The 18,998-nt window shown below is 42.3% G+C and overlaps 1 protein-coding gene across 2 annotated transcripts in view; it reads right to left on the bottom strand.

The window, feature by feature from the left end:
- Nucleotides 1-9,762, bottom strand: part of Obi1 (ORC ubiquitin ligase 1) — a 35,126-nt gene extending 25,364 nt beyond the window's left edge. Inside the window, exons 1-2 of one of the 2 annotated variants that reach the window (XM_051195252.1) lie at nucleotides 9,603-9,762; nucleotides 586-721 (exon numbers count right to left, since the gene is read on the bottom strand). In XM_051195252.1, coding sequence (XP_051051209.1) covers nucleotides 586-721; nucleotides 9,603-9,674 — 208 coding nt within the window. In that variant the 5' untranslated portion in view covers nucleotides 9,675-9,762. Of the gene's footprint in view, nucleotides 1-585; nucleotides 722-9,602 lie in introns of those variants that run through there. The other variant, XM_051195253.1, reaches the window with a different exon arrangement.
- Nucleotides 9,763-18,998: the final 9,236 nt, after the last annotated feature.

The raw sequence follows: 18,998 nt of genomic DNA, 5'->3' as shown, positions 1-18,998 counted from the left end.
TCATGCTGAGAACAAGATCGCCCCAGCCTTGGTGGCAGTAAGAACTCTCTAGCGGCTGGCTCCTTTGTATTTCTAATCTTCAGCTTGAACCCCAGTATCTGTCTCTGGGCTTTTATCATTCATGCTACAATTAGCTTTACATAATCCTTGACTGGACCAGAGTCTCCAATCTGCCTATCTAAATTTTGTCTTGACTCTAAAATGCAGGCCCCACACCACCACCCAAGCAACACACCTAAAGCATACTTTGGGGTACACCATTCCCTTGCTCAAAACCTAAAGATCACCAACTTCATCAAGCCTTTCTCAGAGTTCCTCACCTTTCAAACACTATCTATGCTTCCTTTTCCCTTAGCACCTGTGACCTTAAACTATTAGTGTTTCTGTTCACATGTACTCTTTAATATAAGCGGCATGTGGCATGTGAGGGTTACTTCAGATCTTTCTTTGCATTACATACACTATATACAATTACTAATAAACCCAATATGATGTTGATCTGTAACAATGAAAACTTTGTATCAGTCTTTCCCAAACAAACACTGTTTATAAATTGTCTTAAGTACATAAAAAATAGACCCTTACCGATAATCTCTTTGCAGGGATTTTCTGCAGTGATAGGAACTCTGCAAGCTGGACACTGGCTGTTATTCTTCAACCACAAGTCAATACAGATAGAACAAAACACATGGTTGTTGGTACACACAACAGGTTGACGGACCTTTGAAAAAGGAAATATTACTTTAGTACCGAGCAACTGTCATAACTGGGTTCCCTATGATTGTGTTTAGAGCAAACAAATTGTTCCTTTCAAGTATGGGGTATGACTTAGGAATGTAAAAAATGATGCTTCTCTTAACCATACAGTTTCTCATATGACAGAGATGCTAGCTGATGGTCATGGTGACTGCAACCGAGAAGATATTATGTATTTAACATTCATGGTCAAAATGGTGAGGCTTTCTACTCACTAACTCTGGGACCTTTTCCTTCAGCCTACTTTCTGTTGGAGTCACAGGACAGCAGGACCATCAATCTGATGCTAAAATCCTTTAGGGCATCCCATGACACCAGGAGTACCAACAACCACCTGCTAACCCTGCCAAGACCCCTGGTGACTGGTGTGCTTTCTCACCACTCACCTCCCTGATATAATGGACTGGGGAATCAGGACATGTAGGAGGGGAGACAGCGTGTGTGTGTGTGTGTGTGTGTGTGTGTGTGCGCGCGCATGCGAATTCCTATTATGAATATTACGTTCATAGATGTACTACTTTTATCCTTCTGTTCATAATATTTCCAAGACAGCCCTGTATTTATACCAATGTCCCTTCATCCTACTCACATACTACTACTGCAGTGTTTTTAAAACTACCTTATACCCCAAGATTAAGAAGCCCAATAATAAAAGAAGTAATTTCCTTAGACTCATGGCTAGTTTAGAATGGTAACTGTGGTGGTTCAAATAAAAATGGCTCCCATAGGCTCATATACTTTAATGCTCAGTTACCAGTGAGCAGAAATGTTTGAAATGATTAGGAGGTGTGGCCTTGTTGAAGCAGGTATGTTACTGGGCTTTCGAAGCTCATGTCAGGCCCAGTCCTGCACCCGGCAACCTCCACCCTGCCTGCAGTTCAGGATGTAGCCCTCAATTCCTTCCACAGCACCATGCCTGCCACTGAAGAAACAAAAAATTGTTAAAAATTTAAAAAATAATTTTAAAAGAAATGAAAATTAAAAACTTCCTAGAACGTTTGTGATACAACTAAGGCATTCCTAAGACCAAAATTTACAGCTATGAGTGCCTAAACTAGAAAAAGATGTCTTAAATAAATGGCATACTGATGCACACTGAGGTCATAAAAATAAGAACAAAACAAGGCAGCTAGAAATAATAAAGACTAGGGAAAAAATAATCAAATACAGACTAAAATGCAACACATGGGCTCAAACAAACAAAAAAGTGGTTCTTTGAGATAAATGAAATCGACAAGCTCCTAGCCAAATTAACCAAATGAGAAAGACCCACCTTAATGAAATTAGAGATAAAGAGAAAACATAACAGATTTCAATGGAACCCAGAGGCTCACTGGGAAGTATTTTGAAACCTATACCCCCAAACCTACATAATCTGTAAGAGATGTATAAATCTGTAGACATACAACTTACTAATAATACTCATTTAGATCAGGATAATATAAACAACTTGAACAGATCCATATCAAATAATGAGACTGAAGCAGTAACCAAAAGCTTTTCACAAACTAAAAAGTCCAGAACCAAGGGATTCACTGTCAGGTTCTACTAAATCTGTGAGAAAGTTATAACAAGCAGTTCTCAAACTGTTTTCGTTTTTTTGTTTGTATTCTTTTGTTTGATTGTTTTTTGATTTTATGAGACAGGATTGTTCTGTGTAGCTTTGTAGACCAGGCTGGTCTCGAACTCACTGAGATCCACCTCTTCTGGGATTAAAGGCATTCACCCCTACTTCCTCAATATTCCTCAAGCTGTAAAACAGCAATAGTCCTCAACTTACACAAGACAGGAAGGGAAGGAGCGTCACCAAACTAACACTATGAAGCTAGTATCACCATAATACCAAAACCAGATAAATACACAGAAAAAAAGGAAGAAAAACAGACTATAGGGCAATTTCAGGATGCACACACAGAAAACTTTGCAACAAAGTTTCTGTAAATCTTACTCAAGACCACAGTGCTGGAGCTGGAACAATGACTCGGTGGTTAAGAGCACTCACTACTCTTGCAGAAAACCCCAGTTTGGGTCACAGCATCTACATCAGTGTTTTTCAACCCTTTGTGGGTCACACAGCAGATATTAACATTAAAATTCATAATAGTAGCAAAATTAAGAGTTATGAAATAGCAAGGAAGTGATTTTACAGTGGGGGGGGCACAACATGAACTGTATTAAAGGGTTGCACCATTAAGAAGGTTGAGAACCACTGCTCTACATAATGGATCACAGCTGTCTGTAACTCTAGCTCTAAGGAACCAGATCTCTGTAGGTGCAAAGTACAGAGTTCACAGAGATCCGCTTGCCCCTGCCTCCCTCCCAAATGCTGGGATTAAAGGTGTGTGCTACTACCACCTAGCTGTGGTCCTATATTTAAAAGACCTTCCAGACTCCATAGAAGACACGTAGATAGGATAAACACAGTCACCTATTAGCAGGACACAAAGTCAGTAGCACTTTTATACACCAATAATGAACTTTACCAAGAAAGAAATCAGGAAAAAACTCATATTCATAGTAGCTTCAAAAATAAAATACTGGGAATATCTTACTATGCAGGTGAAAGATCACAAAATTTCATACTGGTGAAATAAACTGCAGATGACACTAGAAGATGGATAGTTCTCCCATGCTCATGGATGGATACAATGTTGAAAATGGCTAATTGCCGAAAGGAATCTAATGATTCGATGCAATCTCGATCAAATATCAATGTTCTTCACAGAACTAAATATTAACAGTCTGGGGCTACAGATGGCTCAGCAGTTAAGCAAACACAGTGCTCTTGTAAAGGGTCAGTGTTTATTTTCCAGCACCCACGTCAAGATGCTCACAGCTGTAACTCCACCTGCAGGGGATTCAATATCTTCGTCTAGACTCAGTGGGCACCAGCACTCATAAATGCACATCATTTCCCTAAATCCTAAAGTTTTTCTGAAAGCACAATAGACCTTAAATACTTAAAGTAACCCTAAATAGAAAGAGCAAAGCTGAAGTGTTAACATTATCTGACTTCAATTACACTTAAGAGCCGTAGCAACACTAACTATCATGTATTGACACAAAGCCATGCATGTAAACCACTGGGATAGAAGAGAGGACCCACACAGGTAGGGCCACCTAATTTTCTTTTTCTTTTTAATGTGTACTTATAATTGTTCTCTAGGATAACATAATTTCAATGATTAGAAACATGATCTTAAATCTTTGCAAACTTAGTTACTGTTCTATTGTTGAGAAAAAACACCACAACCAAGGCACCTTCTAAAAGAAAGTATTTAATTGTAGACTTACTCACAGTTTCACAGGGTTAGCCCACAAACAACATGGCAGGGAGTATGACAAGGACTTTTGAAACCTCCAGGCCCACCCACAGTGACAAAACCACAACAGCTCCTAATCAGTCACCTACTTTCCACAAAGGTGTCAAAAACATACACTGTTGCTGGAAAAACTGGACATCCACATGTAAAGGAATCATACTAGATCCACAACTCTACCCTTGCATGTGAAACTATTCAAAGTGGATCAAGGACCTGAAAATTGGAAAATGCTAGAGAAAAACATAAACATATTTAAAATATAGGCATAAAGGAAAACTTTCTGAAAGATGTATAGCACAGGAAAAATCCAAAGACTAGACAAACAGAAATAAGCTTGTGACTAGCAAAGGCAATAATCACCAGAGTGAAGAGAGAGGAGAGGGAGGGAAAGTATCTTTGCCAGCTATACACCAGACAGGCATTAGTATCCAGCAAACATAAACAACCAGAAAAACTAAACACAAAAGCCAAATCATCCAATCAGTGACTGGGCTAATGAACTGACATAGCAGTTCTTAAATAAAAGTGTTCTAAATCCTAAGCCATCAAGGCAATGAAAAATTAAAACAGCTCTGAGAATCCCTCTTTATCAGAATGGCATTCACTAAAAGAATAAATGCAACATGCTAGCAGTAACACTTATACACTGCTGGTGCAAATGTATCCCGAAAAAGAGACTACAGAAGTACCTGTGTAGGTTCCTAAAAAACCTAAAATTAGAAGTACTTATGATACAGATCCACTTCTGAGTACATATGCAAGGATTCGAAGTCAACACATTACACAGATACTTGCACATTCATATTTATTGCTATAATATTCATAATAGTTAAGATATGGAATCAATTCAGATGACCATCAATAGAAAAATGGATAAATAGGGTACAGATACAAAAATGAGGTCATATCGTTCAAGAAAATGGATGGAACTGAACACCATTATGCTAGGAGCCTCCAATATCAAATGTTTTTATTTGTATGTGAAATTTAAATTTATGTCGGTGTAGGTCATGAAAACAGAAAAGGTACAATGGAAAGAGGGGGAAAGATCTTAATAGGGAAGGGAGGTTATATAATACATGTGTCATGAAAGCAGGAGGGACCATTTGGGAATAAAAGAGTCAATGGGAAAATGGAAAACTATTTTATATGCAGACACATACATACATATATACATATATGTTAGTATATATGTACATATATATAAAATGTATGTGTATACATACACACACACACAATGTACTTGGGTTGCCATAGTAGTTTGAAAAAGACATGTCTCCCATAGGTTCATGTAAGTGGACGTCTGGTCCCTGGTCCCTGGCACTGTGTTGGGGGCTACGGAACTTTTAAGTAGAGGAGATACACCCCTGGAGCCTGGTCCTGAGAGTTTAGAGTCTTACAGTTCCCTCTCTGCTTCCTACCTGCTGCTGAGTACACGATCTCTCAGCTTCCCCATCGGGCCACTTGCTGCCACTTCTGCCATTATGGACTCTTCTGCAGCTAAAGCCCAAATAAACTCTCTCTTGCACAGGTCATTTTTGTTCACGGTATTCTAGCACAGCAACAGAAAGTAATAGAGAAGCTGGTGCCAGGGTATTACTGTAAGGAACCTGACTTTTTCTCTTTTGGAAAAAATGTATATGACTTTGGGACTTTGAACTTTTAGAAAAGTAGTAGAATGCTATAAGCAGATATGAAAAGGTCTTCCTAATATAAGCCCGGAAGATGTTAGTGATGAGAGTATGTGGATTGTAGAGAGCTGGCCCAAGACATTTCAGAGAATGAGGCCACTATTAGCAGCTGGGCTAAGAGCACTTTGCCTTTGATATTTTGGCAAAACTATAGCTGCCTTCTTCCCACACCCTAAGAACTTGCCTGAGGCTAAATTAAAAAGATATTTCCTTGGCAGAGGAAATTCCAAGATAGCATAATATTAAGTCTGTGGTATGGTTATTACTAATACCTCATGTAATTACTAATACCTCATGAAAAGGAACAAGCTTTGTCTTCTTGTGGGACTCCTAACAGTGGGAACAGGGCCAGTCTCTGACTGTTTTGCCCGCTTTTAGAACCCTATTCCTCATAGTAGAGTTGCCTCGTCCATCCAGCATTAATGTGAGGGGAAGTGCAACTTGATATTCCATGTTTGGTTGATACCCACCAAAGGGAGGCCTGCCCTTTTCTGAATAGAAGCAAAGGAGGAATAGATCAGGGTGGTGACTGAGAAGAGAGGAGAGAGGGGAAACAGTGGTCAGGATGAGGGGGAAAAGTACTAGTTATAAAGTCTTTAAAAAGGGGGGGAGACTAGTGGAGCAGAAAGAAATCCTAAAAGTGTACAGTTTGCAGAGAAAAAGTTACAGCTGACCAAGGCTTGTGCTAAAGGTGAGGCTACAACTGTTAAAGAGATCAGAATTAAGGGAGGCCTTAAAACAATGGGAAGGAAGCTCTGAGAGCAGGACTGTATGTGGCCAAGCTTCCAACATATAAAGGGAGAAGGCCTAAGAGGTGGCTTGCTCCTAGAAACAATTGCTTCAATGTACTAAAGCGGCTGCAAATGTGGTCAACAGGGGCAATGGTCCATCCAAAGACGGCAGACAAACTTGGCGATGTTTTTTATGTGGTGATGTCTTTGGAGGCACAAAAGATCTAAGAGCAAGGTAATCATGAATTCTTCCTCTATGGTTTTCAGGAGCTCCCGAGGCCAGGAAACATACAATAAGGAAGCCGAGAGGGCTAGAAGCTCCGAGTGCCCATTGTGGGTGAAGAACCCAAGACAGTGGAGCTTCTCAAGCCATAAGATATCTGCCAAGAACTGCAAACAGGGAGAGGTACACCACGTGACATGTGGCAGATTTATGATGCAGGCAGCAAAGCTGGGGAGGTGACCCATCTAAGCCCTTTGACATTGAACTCTCAGACACTGGACACAGAGCTGTGCCTTGGATTTTGGTCTATGCCCCATTCTTCCCTTTTGGGGGTGAGAGTGTATAGTCTGCACATCTATGTTGGAAATGTGTATTTTTTTTACTTTATGGAGGGGGGGAATCACAGTTAAGAGATTGATGAGTCTTAGAAGAGACTTTAGATTTTAAACACTGGGATAGCAAAAGACCATGAGGACTTTAAAAGTTGTAGTAAGTGCATCTGTGTCACGACATGGCAATGCGCCTATGGGGAGCCCTGAGTGGAATGCGGTGGTCTGATGAGACATGGCCTCCACAAACCTGAGTATTTAATACTTGGCCCCAGGCTGCTGGCACTATGTGGGAGGACTGAGGAAGAACCCTTTGAGAAGGGAGGTCTCGCTGGGGAAAGAGCCTCATCAGCTGAGGCTTTGAAACTTACAGCTTAACCTCACTCCAGGCTCACTCATCCCCCTGCTTTCTGCTTTGTCTGCCTGCTGCCACACCTCACTCCCCATTATGGACTCTCCCTCAGGGAGCGTAAGCAAAAATAAATTCTCTCTTTCATTACCGGTGCTTTTAACACAGCAACAAAAAGTAACGAATACAAATACTAACTTAAAAATGGATTATTTCTCCAAGCAGTAAAATACAAAGAATTTGGTACTCTTTCAGTTCTTGTCTACCTATGTTCCTCTACCCAAATCCCAGGATACAAAACACCAAAACAGGCACAGGTCTAAAAGTTCTAAGACATGGGAATGATAATAATTTGCCCAGCTCACCAGTCTTCGCAATAAATTTTCTTTCAAATGAGAGCTCTAGCAATAAAAAAAAAGAACTCTTAAAAGATAAAAAGGCTGAATCATGATGGTAACGGTTATGTGGCACATGAAATCCGTAACTCTTCAGGGGCTTGCTTGTTGAAGGATGGAGATCATAAGACAATGTTTCCCAGATGGTGAAGAGGAGGAAGAGAACAGAGTGTGAAGTGTAATACTGTGCTCTGTATACTGAGGACAGGAAGGGGCAGGCAGTCTTTGGTGCAAAGATTAACCCTACAATCCATCTCCTTCCTTAGCCCCAATTGTCCTCACTCTGTAGACCATACCGGCATTTAACTCAGTGATCCACCTGCCTCTGCCTCCCAAGTTTCGGACAAAGTCATGTGCCACCACAATCAACTTTTGTTTTAATCACGTCATTTTATCTCTTCTATGACCAAATCCATTTCTTAAATAGCAAATGTATTTGGGAGGAGTAGTGTTAAAAAGTTTTTCATTAATAGCCCTACTATGTAGGGACTCACCAACTAGGAATTCTATATTGGCTCAGGTAGGGGCTTCTCATTTGGGGCACTATCAACATTTACCTAGACTGAAGTATTTTAGTGTTGTATGTCATAGGAAATTTAGCTAACAGCAGCTCTGGAGTCCACCAATCAGATGCCATTGGCTAACCCCTAGAGGCAATCAAAAGAAACTACATAATCACAAATGTTCCTCGGGATCAAAAATCTATCCTCCGCTCCACTGAGGACAAGAGAAATTCTTCCAACAAGTTAATAGGATTGATAAAATTAAATACATTTTGAGCGGTGGAAACTAAGGGAACAACAATAAAGATTATGATTGATAAAGCCTGAATTGTCCTTAAAAAGATTTTTAAAGGCTCTTCTGCTGTGGGGCAAGGATAAAAAACAATAATCTAGAAGTAAAGGCAAAAAGAGATGCATGCTTTAAAGAAGCAAGATGACACTGTGATGGAAACTACAGGTATGAACAAAATATAGTTCAGATTTACCAGTTGGCCAGATCAAATAGCACCCTCAGCTCGCCATAGAGATCAATCAAGCCCTTCTTCCTCACAGCACACGGGCAATTTTACTGACCTTTCGCTCTGACTGTCTAGGGTTAGCAGTTGCTTCCAAACCTAACCTGCTTTCATTTATCGAATCAGCAAATCCACGCTGAACTTCCAACACCTAAAAGCAGGCCATCTTATTGGCTGACAAGCAATTCTTTCCCCCCCCCCCCCCCGTGAAGCCTGGGGCTGTAACCTGCAGCCCACAGGCTCGGGCACACTACACACAGAAAGCAGTGTAAGGTGGTGGGGCGGGGAGAGAAGAAGGAGCGTCCCAGTTCCTTTCCGTTCTTGAACCACGCGGCAAAGGCACGCGCGCTCTCTAAAAGAACCGAATCGGGAGGCACGAACGGAAATGAAAGGGAACACGAAAGCACGAGAACGTTCCAAAACTCACACCACTCCCCCCCCCGCCCCCGCCGCGTTGGTCTCGCAGACCCGCGAGCACCTCTGGCCTCCGGCGCCCGAGCCGGCTGTCGCTCGGGGTCGAGCCCACGCTTCTCCTTCCTTCCGCAGCCGCACGGAGGGGCGCGGGCGGGCGGCGGCATCTGACCCTGGAGCCTCTGGGCGCCCGGCGAAAGCCACGGTCCGCACGGGGGGCAGGAGCTTGGGAGAGCGGGCCGGCCGAGGCCGCGCAGCCCCGGGCGGCGGCTGAGCCGGGCCCCGCGGGCCGCACCCCCAGGCCCGGCCTCCCGTCCCGCCGCCTCCCGCCTCCCGCCCCGCCAGCCCGCCTCCCGGCCGCGCCGCGCCGCGTTACCTTCCCCAGGCAGATGTGGCACGTGATGGGCAGGGTGAGGGACAATGTAACGTTCTGCACCGTCTGAGCCATGGCAGCGTTCAGAATCCCGCCAACACGGAAGTCCCGCCGGCAGGCAGCAGCCCTTCGCCACGCCGGGGACGCGCGAGGCCGGCTACGGCGGCCCGGCGGGGCCACAGCGAGCCGGGCGACGGGACGGAAACGCGCTTCTGGGACGCCCGGGCGGTCGCCCCCGTCCCCGCCCTCCGTCATTTTCTCCCCCTTTTCCGTTGACAGGTGGTAACTGCTGTGGGGAACAGATTTCAGATAGGCCCCTTGGCCCCGGGAGCTGGGGATGGATGGGAAGGGGATGGCTTTCCCGGCGGGTTCGAGGCTCTTGACAGTTTAGGGAAAGTGTACCTGATCTGAGCAGGGAGCGGGGAAAGCTATGGTGTTTCAGCCCCCACATCTTCCCCCGAAGACTCGAGTGGGGGTGGGGGTCGGGGTCGAGCCACACCTCTTGAGCCCTCAAAACATAACGAGGAAATTATTATTCATTGGATATCTTCAAAACAACCGTTTCCTCTCGGTTTCTCCTATTCCTACAGCGTGCTTCCAGAAGGCGCGATGGATGATTGACTTAAAAGCAATGGTCAGCATCCAGAACTATCCAGAAGTACCTGGGTAAACTCGATCTCGGCTCTCTTTGAAGACAAACTTTGACTAGCCAGTCTGCGCTTTCCTAATCAGGAGGTTTCAGGAGCCAGGGCTCTGATTCACCCTAAGCGAGGACACAGCAGTGCAAAGCATACGCTTGCACAATGCATTTCAACGACTTCATTTTAGGTGCACGTACAATATGAAATGCACCACTTGTGTTGTTGAACACCACGAGATAATTTGTGAGGTTACAAATTAGCATTTCCCAACAATGACAAAGAACAGAAAATCTAAATGTTCCCAAACGAATCTTACCTGTAAGATTTGGGATTTAACTACAACTTAGTGTAAATGAGAAAGAGCTAATATGAGCAATGATGCAAAGGAGTGTAGTGTGTAAGATGGGAAATTTAGAAACAAGAGAAATGCCTTTTGCTGATGTCTTTTTAAATGAGACTGATGGAGAAGATATCCCTGCCTAGGACAACTTCCTAGGTCCTGGCTTCAGGCAGCTAATTAAATATCTGCCCCTTAGTGCCTCTCTCTCTCTCTCTCTCTCTCTCTCTCTCTCTCTCTCTCTCTCTCTCTCTCTCTCTCTCTCTCTCTCTCTCTGTGTGTGTGTGTGTGTGTGTGTGTGTGTGTGTAAAGAAGGTGGAGGCCCATCATCCTGGCTCCAAACTAACCACACAATAATGCAACTGGAGAAGTTGGCAACTGGCCTGGAGAAGTCTCTAATTTAAATCTGGCTCACTAGTGGCAGTGAGAATAGTCCAAACAGCGCAGTATCTTTGTTTCCTAAGAATTAGAGGGTATAGTCAGGTTGGAATTGGAGAACTAGGCAAAAAGGCCATTACTGACTCCCTGTGTAAAAAAAAAAAAAAAAAAAAAAAAAAAAAAAAACACTTCTTTAGAAAGCCTAGCATGAGAATAATCTGCTTCTAAAATCTTGTGGTTAGTTGAAAGCAAAGTCATATTTATTCCAGGTCCAGAATTCACAAGCCTAGAAAATATATATTTCACATTCCCAGCTGAAGCCAGGGTTAGAACGAGAAATTCCTGTGATTTTTTTTGGGGGGGGGCCTTCTACAGTCTCTGAGTAGGACAGAGGAGTGAGGATGGCCTGCCAGGGACACCTATCCCTGAGGATACTACAGCAAGGGACAGATATGTGGAAGATACTTCCATCACAAACGAGTTCCACTTCTAACCTGGCAAATGCACATCTTGTAAATCATTTGATGAGTGGTTCCCAGCCTCCCTGTTGTTGTGACCCTTGAATACAGTTCCTCATGTTCTGGTGACCCCCAACCATAAAGTTTTCATGGTTACTTCATAACTGTAGTTTGCTACTGTTATGACTTGTAATGTAAATATCTGCTTTTCTGTTGGCTTTAGATGGCCCCTGGGAAAGGGTCATTTGATCCAAAGGGGGTCAAGACCCATACACTGAGAAGCACTGACTTTGATGATTCATGCAATACCTAGTCTCAAACATAAATTTTACAAATAGAACCTATTTTAATTAGAACAATAAGATCAAGCTATTTCCAACATCTCTACGTTCTTTTGCTATTATTGACACAGCCTTTGAGTGCTCTCTCTCTCTATAGCTATGTCTATACTGGTTTAATTCTGTTATAGTAAATTATGTGCCTACTACCTTAACAAATTATGGTGTGCTTGTTATTTTTTTCCCTTTGTTTGGCTTGTTTTCGAGAGAATCTCACTACATAGCCTTGAGTAGCATGTAATTCATTCTGTCTACCAGCCTAGCCTAACCCCTTGCTTCCGCCTCCTAAGCGTTAAGACTAAAGGCATGTACAACCATGTCCAATCTCAAATGAGGTCTCTTGAATTTCAGGATAGCACTTAACTTTTAGTGTATGGTACTAAGTGATTATTCTACAAATAATAATGTATCTTTTCCAATAAACAGTCTTTTTTGTAAGTTCAAACCATTTTATTTTAAATAATGTCTTTCGGGGTACTTGTAAAAGGAAAACTATACATATATATTTTTCAGAATTATAAAAATATTAAGGTTCATTTTAAGAAAATTAAATTACTTAAAATGCACAGTATAGTAAGTGAAAGTTCATCTCCGTTTTTCAACACACCTCTCTGTTACTCTTAACAGTCTGGGACATGTCCTCACACATATTTTAATGTTTGTATTACCGTGAATAAGCACAGATTGCCGAATGTTATAACAAGCCTGCTTCATTTACTTAATGCTTTATACTAACACACATGTGTGCACACAACCATGTAATACTGCTCTGCTGCTGTGGATATGGGTTGATTGAGACTCTCTAGATCCATAAGTGTTCCAGGACAATTCTGGGCTTTACTTTACATAAGGCAGCAGCTTCAGAGCGAGAACCCTCTTCTCTCTATTCTGTGAGGAACATTTCCCATTTTGGGTAAATTGTGTTCTAAATAGACATTGCTGGCACAGACTGCCACAAGTTTCTCTCATTACTTTTAAAATGACATGGCTCACTGAATACTTATTTTCAATTTCACTTTCTTCTTTAATTGAAAGCATTTTTTTTTGTTGTTCAATACATTCTTTTTTTTTTCATTTTCATTCATTTGCATGTGGTCAAGTGTGTGTGTGGAGATCAGAGAGAAACTTTCAAACGTCCTCTCCTTCTACTGCATGGGTTCTGGGGATGGAACCTGAGTCATAAGTTTTGATGACGAGAACCTTTGCTGAGCCATGTCTCTGACCCTACACAATACATTCTCAATGGCCTTACAAGAAACATTATGAACTGAGGATTTCAGCAAAAATGGTACTTGGAATGGTAAGTTAAGGCCCCCTGAATCCTTAGAATTACAAGCATGTGGCAGCCAAAAGGCTCTTGGGGTTAGTTATGAGGGCCTCGTCTTCCACAGACGAAGAAACTGAGGCTTGGATGGCAGCACAGCAGGCAATGGCAGAACTCCAGCTAACTTCTCGCTCACACTTGAGGACTCTCTGAGGTTGTTGGCTCAAAGCCCTCGTGCAAGTGCAAGATGTATTATTATTAATAAAGTAGCTCAGTAATAAAAAGTCAGTCATAATTGAATTTCTTTGCTACAAAAACCATCAAATATCCCTGGAACACCTTTTACCCCTTGTTTAAATCAGACTCATTTTTATGATAAATAATTTAAAAGCAAGTTTAAAAAATAAATTCTTAAGTGCTATTAAAAATTGATTAGGAATGCATTATTCCCTCATTGACCCAGTTTAGATTGTTTTTAAAAATTTTTTCCTGTTAAAGCTAATAAATTTGAGTAGACATTTCAGATAGACAGTTTGTAATCACTGGCTCATCAGTCAATTAATCACAACTTCGTAAATATTGATTTCAGATTAAATTTAGTTTCCATTCCTGAAAGATCATTTTTTTTTCTGTTTGTTTTAAATTCATACGCCCCACCTGGATTGTGGTTAAAACTAAGGAAATTCATAAAAATTATATTAAAAATTAATCATAGGTACTGGCCCAGTTGCATGGGCATCATATAAGGTAATGTCCTCTCAAAGCTTGGGTATTGTGAGCTAAAATATTCTAAAAGGAAGGCAGAAAAACTGTCTTATACTTCAGCAGAGGAATGGGAGTGTTCTTGTACAGTATCTTCGTGTTTTACTCATGAATACATTGATATATGCGGTCTACTTCCATTGCAAACCTTCATTCATGCCTTTGTTCATTCACTGAATGTTTATTACAAGCATGAAGGAAAGCTCATTCAGAAAAAAATTCTCTCATGGAGCGTACATTCTGTTGCAAAAGTTATCTGCATTGGCTTGCAGCAAAATCTGGTTTCTTGGGTAACAGGGTAAAGTGTACATCAAGCTAAGATGTAGACACAGGATAATGGTTGCAGGATAAATATGTGAAAGCAGTTACTCATTTGTTCACTCCACCAATATTTATATATGTTTTATTGCCAGGCACTTATCCAAGGGCTGGGTGTAAAACAGTGAATCAAAAAAACAAGATCCCTGGCTTCATTTAGCCACCGAACAAATATTTATTGATTATCAATAATGTGCCAGTCACTGTAGTAGAAATGAGGTATTTTATGAATCTAACAACTGAGTCTAGCATGTGAATTCCATCTTAAAGTAGCTATATCTTCAGTCATTTCTCTCCCGGATACTCTTACTGTTGGTTTGCCTCTGGCCATTGTGACATAGCAGGTTATAATATTAAATATTTTAAAATGTTTGCAAATTTGGTGATTGTTTTAAATTATGTCATTTTAAGAGAATATTTTATTTCTACCTAAGGCTAAATGTTGCTTCACAAATGTTTGTTGAATGTTAGAAGATAAATGAAGGAAATATCACATCGGGGAATATTGTAACAAGAATCACCAAGGTTGGGGGAGCCACAGAATTTTCCAGAATACTATGAGGAATAGGAAACCAGCCTCTGAATAACTACTTTCAACACTGAGTTGATGGAGCAAGCACATTCATTTTGTTCTTGTTTTCATTTTGTTTGGAAACAGAAATTCTAAGGTGATGCTCCCAGTAGGAACCCCAAAGCCAGACTACTATAAACAATGTTACTGTTTTTATACTATTTCCTGAGGGTCCACAAATACTTGCTTTCTATTTGATAACACTTGACCTGGGATTCTCAGCAGCTGGCTAGAGTCTCCTAAAGTTGCTTTTCCTGGAAACAGAGCTCCCTGCGTTTTTCTCATGAACAGTGTGTCCAGCCACTGATTCATCAGCCGATTAGTAGAATTGTCATCTAAGGCAGGAACCCTCGTCACCAGTTCAGATCCTCAATTCTTTTGATTGGTAACTCCCTCCCTCCCTTCTATACCAATCTTTATACGTATGTAAACATTTGATACACAGTACCAAACTGCTGTGCAAAGCTGAGGAGGTAGAAGACAACTCTGGCATGGCTATTCACCTGCCTATGTGCAAGATGGTCACTACATCTCTGTGGGCATTAGTACTCCAGGCTGTATGTCTGTGCAAAATAACCTCAGAATAACCTCTTAGGTTTAAAATAAGCCATCGCTAGACTTACTTGTTAAATCTAATCATATCACAAAACAACACAGAAATTCATCATATAGTTCTAAGGAAGGATATGAGTGGCTGAGGCATTCTCAAGAACTTGGGGGGGTCATCCAGGAAACCTTAAAAATAGTCAGAAGCAGCAGGGAAGTGCTGTATGTATGAAGAAGAGAAGATTAAGGAATTTATAAAGGAAGGGATCTGTTTCAAGTGACTGGTATCTGTCGTTGCTGTGTTAGATGTGGTTGCTGTGACCTGAGGAAACATGTACAAAGAGGAGAGATTTTGCTTTGCGGTTTCAGAGGTCTCAGCCCACTGCTTTTGGACTGTGACGAGGCAGGACATCATGGGGGGGGAGTGGATGGACATGCTGTGGAGAGAGCTGCTCACCTCATGGTGGTGGGAAGTAGGGTTGGGAGAAAGGTCCAGGGACAAGTTGCATCCTTCCCCGGACACATCCACACCGATACACTTACTCCTCCCTTCTAGTTTATACCACCTACCAATAATGTCATTGTCCTAGTTTGTTTCTGCTACTGTAATCGTGACCATGACAAAAAACAAGTTGGGTAGAAGAGGGCTTATTTGGTTTATACATTCCAGGCCACTATACATCACTGATGGAAGTCAGGGCAGGATCTAGAGCAGAGACCATGGAGGACTACTCTGTTCTGGATTGCTCAGCCTTCTTTCTTGTAAGTCTAGGACTATCTGTCCAAGCCCTTGCCTATCAATCAACAATCAAGAAAATGACTCACAGGATTTCTTCCAGGCAAAGCTAACGGCGACATTTTCTCAGTTGAGTTCCCTCTTCCCAGATAATCGTAGTGTGATAGTTTCAGTGAGATGTCCCTCGTAGGTCTGGTATTTAAATAGTTGGCTCTTGTTGGGAGCCAGCCCAAGCCATGCCTTTCTCATAGTCCCTGATGAAAAGACAGAGGAAAGGTTAGCTTTGTGTGCTTGCCCGGGACAAGACTTGAAAGGTCCAGTCTGGGGCTGGCTCCATGGTCTTGAAGAAGTTAAGGTTTCAATTCACGAGAATCTGACTTCTCTTCCCTGCAGAGACTTGTCAGTCCCAGGGCTACTGTGTGCTCAGCCTGGGGTGCACTTGAGACATCCTGTGTCCCTTTGTGCAGCATTGCTTGGTTAGTTTTCTTGTCCCATTGTATGATAGCTCTCTGCTGACTCTGTCCCACCCAAACCCTCCCAGTACAAACTGTATATAAAATATATAAAATGCTACACTTAATAAACTTGCTTGGCCTAAGACCTGGCTTGTGAGAGATCTCCTGACATGGAGTATTTTGTTCTTTGTTTTATCTTCTTTGTTTTCTCATCCCCTTGTCCTCTCTCTCAGAAATCTCTCACTGAAGAATGACATGAAGGTCCACAAAGGTTCCCAGTAGTGGGATGTTTAGGAAGACTTAGGGGCTGTACCCTTGCTGGAAGGACTCTATCACTGTGGCGCTCTTCGATGGTTTCCAAAGACCTGCAGTATTTTAGGTTCTCCGTTTGTTTCCTGCTTTCAGTTAAAGATGCTAACTCTCAGCTTCCACGTCTGCCCCCCCCACACCCATTAAGGGACTTAACCCCCCTGGAACTATAAATGCAAAATAAACTCTTCCTTCTACAAGCTGCCTTGGTTGTGGTGTTTTATCACAGCAATACAAGTCCTAAGATAACTCATGTCTTAGTTACTGTTCTTTTGCTGCTGTGAGGAGGCAACATGATCAAGACATTTTTTTAAAGGCTTTGTTTCCCACACACTACCTGATAGAGTTCATGGAGCCCAAAATGAAGCTATGGTCCAGCCGCTGCTTCTCTGCCCACCAGTGAGGCAATTATCCTGGGGTCTGTATGCGGGCCTCTCAACTGCATGAGCAGCCACAGGCTCCCACACCAAGTTGCTCATCTCAGATAAGTTATTTCTTATTCCTTTATGATTAAATTTTTACTTAAATTAAAAACAACCTCATTTTACATGTCAATCTCAGTTTCCTCTCCTTCCTGTCCTCCCGTTCCCCCCACCATCTCCCCACCCAAACCGCTATGGACCCCTCAGAGAGCGTGAGGCCTCCCATGGGGGGATCATCAAAGTCTGTCACTTCATCGGGGCAGAACTGAGGGCCTTCCCACGTATCAAGGCATTAAAAAATAAAGCATTTAACTGGGGGCTTGATTAGAGTTCTAGAAGGTTAGTCCAGCACCATCATGGCAGTGAGCAGGCTGGCATGGTGATGGAGTAGTAGCTGAGAGCTCACATGATACACAAGTTGCAGGCAGAAAGGGAAAGAGTGGCATAGGCTTCTTAACCCTCAAAGCCCACTCCCAGTGACATACCCTCCAACGAGGTCATACAAACTCCAACAAAGCCACAGCCCTACTACCTCCCAAAAAGTTCCATTCAACCATGTGAGAGTTTGGGGGCCACTCACATTCAAACCACCACACCTAGTTTGTGTCACTTTGACAAAAGACTAAGCAGCACAGCCATCAAATTTTAAAGCCATTGATGGATTAATCTACTGATGAGAGCGAAGCCCTCATGATAATGTGACTGCCTAAAAAGCCCCACACACGAGAATTGCATTGGAACTGCATCTTTAACACACTAGCTTTTGAAGGGAAACTTCATATCCAAACCACAATTCTTTTTTTTTTTATAATTTCTTAATTTAAATTTGAAACAAGCTTGTTTTACACGTCAATCCCAGTTCTTGCACCTTCCCATCTTCCCCTGTTCCCCCACCAACCCTCAACCGATCCCTTTCTGTTCCCCAGGGAGGGTGAGGCCTTCCATGGGGAGTCTTCAAAGTCTGTCATGTCATTTAAAGAAGGGCCCAGGCCCTTCCCCATGTGTCTAGGCTGAGAGAGTATCCCTCTATGTGGAATGGGCTCCCAAAGTCCATTAAATACTGATCCACTACCAAAAGCCCCACAGACTGCCCAGTTTTCCCAACTAACACTACATTCAGGCAATCTGGGACAGTCCTATGCTGGTTTCCCAGCTATCAGACTGGAGTCCACGAGCTCCTCTTGGTTCACGTTAGTAGTTTCTATGGGTTTTTCTAACCTGGTCTTGACCCCTTTGCTCATCACTCCTCCCTGTCTCCAACTGGATTCCAAGAGTTCTGCTCAGTGTTTAGCTGTGGGCCTCTGCTTCTTCTTCCAACAGATACTAGATGAAGGTTCTACAATGGCATATAAGGTAGTCATCAATCTCATTATCAGGAAGGGCATTTAAGATAGCCTCTCCACTATTGCTTAGATTGTTAGCTGGGGTCATCTTTGTAGATCTGGGCATTTCCCTAGTACCAGATTTCTCTTAAAAGCTATAATGGCTCCCTGTATTATGGTATCTTTTTTCTTGTTCTCCTCTATTCTTTCCTTGACTCAATCTTCCTGCTCTTCCCCATCCTTCTCTCTTCCCCCATGCTCCCAATTTGCTTGGGAGATCTTGTCCCTTTCCCTTTCTCCAGGGAACAGGGAACCAAGTATATCTCTATTAGGGTTGGGAAAAGAAATTCACCAACCCCACATCTGATAGCGAGCCAATTTCCAAAATATGTTAAGAACTCAAGAAGCTAGTTACTAATGCACCAAATAATCCAATTAAAAAGTGGGGTACATAACTAACTAGAGAATTCTCAGTTGAGGAATTAAAATGGCTGAAAGACACTTAAGAAAGTGCTCAACATCCTTAGCCATCAGGGAAATGC

The sequence above is a fragment of the Phodopus roborovskii genome, unplaced genomic scaffold (assembly GCF_943737965.1).
Source record: "Phodopus roborovskii unplaced genomic scaffold, PHOROB, whole genome shotgun sequence".
Classification (NCBI taxonomy): domain Eukaryota; kingdom Metazoa; phylum Chordata; class Mammalia; order Rodentia; family Cricetidae; genus Phodopus; species Phodopus roborovskii.
This window is presented reverse-complemented; position numbering and strand designations above follow the sequence as displayed.